The 7,760-nt window shown below is 42.0% G+C and overlaps 2 protein-coding genes across 2 annotated transcripts; both read left to right on the top strand.

Moving 5' to 3' along the window:
* The first annotated feature begins 3,502 nt into the window (after positions 1–3,502).
* LOC145799520 (uncharacterized) lies at positions 3,503–4,177 on the top strand. Its single transcript, XM_082889113.1, has one exon. It carries the CDS (start codon positions 3,503–3,505, stop codon positions 4,175–4,177), a length of 675 nt encoding a protein of 224 aa, XP_082745239.1.
* A 2,035-nt stretch (positions 4,178–6,212) lies between these two features.
* On the top strand, positions 6,213–7,420 carry LOC145799519 (uncharacterized). The gene is made up of 2 exons (XM_082889112.1): positions 6,213–7,216; positions 7,345–7,420. The coding sequence occupies exons 1-2, from the start codon at positions 6,213–6,215 to the stop codon at positions 7,418–7,420; spliced, it is 1,080 nt and encodes a 359-aa protein (XP_082745238.1).
* The last annotated feature ends 340 nt before the right edge of the window (positions 7,421–7,760 follow it).

Genomic DNA, 7,760 nt, shown 5'->3' with positions numbered 1-7,760 from the left:
CCCCAGTCCTGCCGACAGCCATGAAAACCATCTGTTGGAACTGCCATGGGCTTAGGAACCCACGAACAGTCCGTTTTCTTCAATTTTTGTTGAAAAAGGAAGTGTCTGCTCTGGTTTTCCTGGTGGAAACCAAACTTGATGCTAGAGCTATAGAGTGGATTTGCTATAAACTTGGTATGCAGGGTGTTTTACAGTTGATCGAGTGGGGCTCTCAGGTGGTTTAGCATTATTATGGGTTGGTGAGGTTCAGCTACAGATCAAAAGCTACTCAAAGGGCCATGTTGATTCTATAATCCTCTCTGAGTCTGGAGCAACATCCTGGCATTTTACTGGGTTCTATGGAAATCCGATCGCTTCACTGAGGGGTGATTCTTGGGAACTGTTAAGACGACTTCAGGATCAGATGCATTTGTCGTGGGTTTGTGCTGGAGATTTTAACGAAATTTTGTATGCTCATGAAAAGTCTAGGATAGCGAAGAGAAGTCAAAGGCAGATGGATGGGTTCCGGTAGGTCCTATCTGATTGTGACTTAGTTGATCTGGGTTTTGAAGAGGCAACTTTTACGTGGTGCAATGGTCGGACAGGCGGAGGTCTGATCCGAGAACGATTGGATAGATGTGTGGCTAATAGAGGTGGATTACTTCTTTTCTGCTGGCTAGGGTCTACCATTTGGGAGGTACATCGTCTAACCATATCCCTATTTTGTTAGATCTGGAAGGGGTTAAAGCTCAGGTGGCTCAAAGGTCGAAATGTCAGAAGCTATATCGCTTTGAAGCAATGTGGTTGCGAGAGACTGATTGTGAAGGAATAATTACAAGGGAATGGAATCAGGATAGTAATCTCTCTAGGGTTGAGTTAGTGTCAGGTAAAATGAAGGCAGTGGCTCCTCAGTTGCAAACTTGGAATTGGCAGGTTCTGGGTAATGTGCAACGTAAGTTGCAACTACAATTGGCCGTTATTCAACGGTTACAAGCCCTGTCTGTTCTTAGTGATGCCGACATGGAGGAGTTGTGTCAAGTCCAATTGGAGGTGGATGAGCTTCTTGAAAAAGAATCGGTGATATGGGCTCAACGGGCTCGTGCGAATTGGCTGAAGGACAGGGATAGAAACACTGCTTTTTTCCATGCGAAAGCATCCTAACGACAAAAGAAGAAGGCAATATCAGGTCTGGAAAATGGAAGGGATGGGTGGTGCTCGAAGCCAGCTGAATTGGAGGAGATTGTGATAAGCTATTTTAGAGACTTGTTTACCACCCATACTCCTAGTCATATGGACGAGGTAGTTGACTGTATCACTCCATCTATTACCGAAGGGATGGCTCAGAGGTTGAACAGGCTTTTGTGGCAGAAGAGGTTCATCTAGCTTTGTTCCAAATGCAACCCACAAAGGCCTTTGGGCCTGATGATACTCCAGCTCTCTTTTTCTAAAAATTCTTGGACTTGGTGAGCGTAGACGTGTGTAGGGCTATTTTGGAAATTCTGAATGAGGGGCAAGATGTTTCATCGATTAATGATACATTTATTGTTCTCATCCCAAAATTGAAGAACCCACAACTGCCGAGTCAATTTCATCCAATTAGCCTGTGCAATGTCGTATATAAGCTAGTTTCGAAGGTTTTGGCTAATCGGCTAAAGAAGGTGTTGGGTACGGTAGTGTCAATAAATCAAAGTGCTTTTGTCCCAGGACGGGCTATTACAGATAATGTGTTGACGGCTTTCGAAGTATTCCACTATCTTAAGAATAAAAGATTGGGCAGAACCGGGTATTTTGCGTTAAAGCTTGATATGAGTAAGGCCTACGACCGGGTGGAGTAGGGCTTTTTGGAGGAGGTGATGGTTAAGATGGGCTTTTCGTTAAAGTTTGTTGGTTTGGTGATGCACTGTGTATCGAGTGTCTCTTATTCAGTGCTTCTGAATAGTAAGCCAACACACAGTTTTGGACCTTCGCGGGGCCTTCGACAGGGTGATCCTATTTCCCCTTATCTCTTTTTGCTGTGTGCAGAGGCCTTATCGGCTCTGATATGGCAAGCTGAAGTAAAAGGATGACTTTCCGGCATATCAATTAGTCGAGGGGGACCTCAAATCTCCCATCTTTTTTTCGCTGATGATAGTTTGTTGTTTGCTAAGGCGACTGACCATTCATTTGAATACCGTTGAAGCTATGCTACGGAAATATGAATTGGCCTCTGGGCAAAAAGTAAATTTCGAAAAATCAGGGATATGTTTTAGTTCGAATGTGCGGGTGGAGAAGCAAGTACGTCTTTTAGCTGTAGTGGGTGTGGGCCAATTGGTGACTAACGGGAAATACTTGGGGATGCCGTCTGTTGTGGGTCGGTCCAAAAAGGCAATGTTTGGTTATATAAAAGACAGAGTGTGGCAGTGTCTCAATGGCTTGAAGGAAAAATCTTTGTCGGCAAGGAGAAGAGAAATTTTTATTAAGGCAGTCGCACAAGCTATCTCAACATACATCATGTCCTGTTTTGAATTGCCGGATGGGCTGTGCTGTGAGATTAGTGGTATGGTAGCACGATTCTGGTGGGGTCAACGTGAGAAAAAGGCGCAAGATTCACTAGTGCAGTTGGCAGACTCTTTGTAAGGTGAAGCCTGAAGGCGGGATGGGTTTTCGATCTCTTATGGCTTTCAATAAGGCTTTGCTAGCTAAGCAATCTTGGCGACTCCTACAATTCTCGAACAGTTTGGTGGCCCATGTTATGAATGCTAAATATTATCCACAGTGCTCCATTCTTGATGCACCTCTGGAGGCAAGTCCATCCTTTTCATGGAGGAGTATTTGGAATGCGCAATCTCTCTTGCTGGAAGGTTTACGGTGAAGAGTGGGGAATGAGTCTCAAATCCGAATTTGGAAGGACAAATGGGTTCTGTGGCCTTTTTCTTTCAAAATTTGCTCGCCTCTTTCTTACCTGGGTGTCGATGCTAAGGTGAATGCCCTGATTGATCATGATTTGGGGAACTGGAATGAGGTAGTGCTTGGCGCTTGCTTCCCACCCTATGAGGTTGAGGTTATTAAATCGATACATGTTTGCCCATATTTGGCGAAGGACACATTAGTGTGGCATTAGACAAAACAAGGGCAGTTTTCGGTTCGATCGTCTTATCATCTTGAAATGGGTATTCGCAGTAGGACTGAGCACGCTTCGTCATTGAATGGTGGCCAGGAAAGGGCTGGTTTTTGGAAGAATTTTTGGAACATGTGGCTTCCTAGTAAGATAAAAGTTTTCGGCTGGAAAATGTGTTTGGAAATTTTGCTAGTATGATCTAAGTTACGGGCCCGGAAGGTGTTAACTAATGATGATTGTGGCCTCTGTCATCATGCTCCTGAATCGATTCATCATTGTTTTTTTGATTGTCCTTTTGCACAAAAGGTGTGGGCATGTAGTAGCCTTGCTTTGATTACTCATCGACAACGGGGTGGGACTTTGTTCGACTGGATTATATAGGTTAGTTCACCTTTTGATTTTGTGACTGGGCAATTTTTTTGGGTGATGTGCTGGTGCATCTGGACACATCGCAACCAAGTGGTGTTCAATAATAAGTCCCAATCTGAGGTGGAGCTTGCTTGGTATGCATATGAATATTACCAAGAAGTTTGTGCAGTCCAGTGTCGCGTTCGAGTGTCGCAGCAAGTTCACATGCCAATTCATTGGATTCCTCCAGAGGCAGGGCTGCTTAAAGCTAATTTTGATGGGGTTTGCTTTGTAGCCGAAGGCTTGATTGGTGTTGGGGTTGTGATTCAGGACCATAAGGTTACAGTCATTGCTGCCATGTCAGCCAAAAGGGCGTCAGCGATGGATGTGGATTGTATTGAGGCCTGTGCAGCGCTTGCAGCTATTCAGTTCGCATTGGATCTGGGGTTGCACCACATAATCTTCGAAGGTGACTCGCTAATGATAGTTCGCGCCTTTCACTCCTTCTCGAAGTCCTTGGCTTCGTTTGGGCATTTTGTAGAGCAAGCCAAATCTCTGCTGGCCAGATTCCACTCCTGGGATGTTCGGCATGTGAAGCGGGAAGGGAATTCGGTAGCCCATTGTCTGGCTCGAATGGTGATTGCTCTGGAGGACTTTTCCATATGGATGGAGGAGGTTCCGCTTTCTTTACGCTTACTCGTTAGGAGGGAGGCGTCTCCTTGGTTTGGATATCTTGTTCCGTTATTATTTTGACTATCTAAAAAAAAAAATCCGAGAATTATCTAGAAACACGGCAAACATACTGTTCCAAATTTGGCTATAAAATCTGTTGGAGAAAAATGGTTGAATAAGAAATTGCCTCATAAATGTGTATATAACTCACACATTTAAGGCTCATCAGTTTTACAAAATTGATTGGGCAGTTTTGCTAGCATTAGTTGCCAGCCTTGATGGCTAGAGGCTCCTCCCCTCTCCCCCATGGTGTATAAAAGGAGGCCCTATTCCTTGAAAAGAGATATAAAATTTTTCCTTGACATCCATACACTGCCAGTCTACTTCTCCTATAATTTTCTTCCTGAGAGAGAGTGCTGCCGCTGTCCATTTGCTAAGCTAATTAGAAGGTGCTTCTGTTGTAGCTGGTAAAAACCGTCGTATCCTGGGAAGTAGATGCCGGTGTACCTCTAGCACCCAAGGGTGAGGTGGCGAATCTATTTTAAGGAGACTGTGGTATCACACAGGCTTCGGTTTTCTTCCTTTAACCATTTTATATTTTATCTGTATTTTATTCAGCATGTTATTTTTCCTGAGATTGAAGGTTTGTTTTGTTCATCTCATAATTTTGCGATACGCAATGTGAAATTATGTAATGTGAGTAGTTTTTCCCAACAAGCTTAAAATAGATTCGACGTTTATTATAGAATTAGATTAATAGATTCATAGGTGTGTGTAATAATTTTGCATGTAATTGGCCACTGGTAGTACTAACGAGTTAATTGGTTTATTAGATACATGTACACAGGGTTAAGCTTTTGATTTTGCCATTTTGTGTATGCTACTGTTTGGTCTTCCCATGGCATGGAATAGGCCACTGTTATCAATAGGAAAGAAGAGTTCCATTGGTACAACGTTAATTCACTGTATTTTCTAATTAATTTATTAATTTATGGTGTATCAGTTCATCCCTTGTATTTCTAGATTTACATGCTTCTAGTTCACATGCTTCTAGTTTACAATATAAATTACATGTTCATTCGGGTTTAATTTTTAGTGTAATTTACATTTCTAGCATGTTTATTAGGTAGTAAATTTTCATGTAACTTGTACCTATTAATCTTTAATTTAGGTGTGGAGTTGTAAAGTTTATAACTTGCCTATATTTAAATTCATGTTAATTTCTCCAGAATTATTTGCATGTTAATTATGTCATTTGCAATTCTTGCCTAGTAATGTGATTTAAGTATTTAGGAGTTATCAAATGTTTGTAACTTGCCTTAATTAATTACATGTTTAGTGTACCATAAGTTCATATGTAACCTTTACCAATTTAAAATATGGTTTAATTATATTTAATTTAGGTCTGTAACTTATATAGTTAATTCCATGTTTATTATGTAATTAATTTTTTACAGTTTTTTTTAGTTTAAATTCTAGATGTGTCACTTAAGGGTTAGTTTTAATCTTTACTTACAGTTATTTATTAGTTTGTTTGCTAGTACCCTCCCCTTCAATCACTATTTTGCCAAAAGCAAAGAAAAGCTAAGGGAGGTTTTGTTGGATTTTGCTGCTTACTCTTTATTGCAGGAATACCTATGAAAATGGAAAAAAAGATTAATTTGGACTAAATATTTGAAGCAATTGTTTGCTTGAGTGTTCATTTGTGGTTATTCACCAATATGTAAAGCACGTTTTATTTGCTTGTAATTATTGTAGCAATTTTGTTGTAATTGCTTGTACAGTTTGGAACTTGGTGTGTTTAACCTAGTTCATCCCTTGGAAAATTTAATTCTTAAAGTTGTTTCCCATGGACTAGGAGTCAACATGCTCTTGAAAGTTTTGTCTACGGTTAACTGGGTTTTAAGTGGGACCGGTGTGACCCCTCCAGTCTTCTTGAAAACTTTCCTGACCATGTTCGATTCTAGGTTGCGTGGTAAGACTAGTTTTGAATTAAATTTCCAATTATGGGATTTTCTAGTGTTAAGTTTGATTTCTGGAAATACAGAATAGTGAAAATTCTGCTGTAATTTTTCAGAAATGGCAACTGTCTCTGATGCTGCTACTGCTGCTGCTAATGTTGGTGGGGATCCGAACCCCGAGGCGACTTGTTACTCCGGCTGTTCCGGGAGGACCGCTTAATCATCACGAGCGCCTGGAGAAGTTCACGGGAGTGAATTTCAAGAGATGGCAGCAGAAGATGCTATTTTATTTGACTACTCTAAGCCTTGCGAGGTTTCTGAGTGAAGATCTACCAGCCGTAGAGGAGAATGAGCAAGATAAACAAAAGCTCATGGCTTTGGACACTTGGAAACAAGCAAACTTCTTATGCTGGAATTACATTCTGAACGGCTTGGTGGATCTGCTTTTCAACGTGTTCTATGCCAAGAAATCGGCTAAGGAGTTATGGGATGCCTTGGACAAAAAGTACAAGACCGAGGATGCTGGGGTAAAGAAATTTATCGTCGGCCGATTCCTGGACTTCAAGATGGTAGACTCTAAAACTGTCCTGAGTCAAGTCCAAGAGTTCCAAGTGATTCTGCACGAGATACATGCAGAAGGGATGGTCCTAAGTGAGTCACTCCAGACAGCTGCTTTGATTGAGAAGCTGCCTAACGGCTGGAAAGACTTCAAGAACTACTTGAAGCACAAACGAAATGAGATGACAGTCGAAGAGCTCGTTGTCAGGCTCCGGATTGAAGAGGACAACAGGAAGAAAAGAGGGAGTACCTCCACTGTCAAAGCCAACATGGTTGAGCATGGCGAGCCCTCGGGGGCGAGGAAAAAACCACCGACGGGCAAAAGCTCAAAGTTGGGGGTTAGAGGAGGAATCTCCAAAAGGCCACCCTACAAGCCAAATGAGCCTACTTTTAGGTTCGATGGCAAATGCTTCAACTGTGGAAGTGACGGGCATCGAGCAGTTGATTGTCTGAAGAAGAAGCCCTACAGGAAAAGCGTTCCCCAACACAAAAACCGGGCACATATGGCTGAAATGGAGGAATTGTCACACGATGTGAACGACATGCATCTGTCAACCGTCGTGTCAGAAGTGAACATGATGGGGTCAAACCCGAGGGAGTGGTGGGTGGACACTGGGGTCACTCGCCATATTTGTGCAGAGAAGAGAATGTTCACAACTTTCAAACCGATTTCAAACGGGAAGAAGTTGTTTATGGGAAACTCTGCAACCTCAACTGTTGAGGGTAAAGGCAAGGTGATCCTGAAGATGACTTCAGGAAAAGAATTGACTTTGAACGATGTCCTTTTTGTGCCGGATATTCGTAAGAACCTTGTCTCGGGGTCTCTCCTAAGCAAGCATGGCTTCCGCATGGTGTTTGAATCAGACAAGGTCATGTTGACCAAGGGCGGGGTCTATGTGGGGAAGGGATATATGTCAGGTAGTACGTTTAAATTGAATGTAATGACACTTATCCCTAAGATTAATGAGAAAGCTTCTTCTTCTGCTTATATGCTTGAGTCCCCTAATTTATGGCATGGTAGATTGGGTCATGTAAATTTTGACTCTTTACGTAGATTAATCAAGTTAGATCACATACCATCTTTCAAGATTAATCCATAACACAAGTGTGAAACTTGTGTAGAAGCAAAATTGACAAGGTCTTCT

Source organism: Camellia sinensis, chromosome 9, assembly GCF_055761805.1.
Source record: "Camellia sinensis isolate YWXY chromosome 9, ASM5576180v1, whole genome shotgun sequence".
In the NCBI taxonomy this organism is placed as follows: domain Eukaryota; kingdom Viridiplantae; phylum Streptophyta; class Magnoliopsida; order Ericales; family Theaceae; genus Camellia; species Camellia sinensis.
This window is presented reverse-complemented; position numbering and strand designations above follow the sequence as displayed.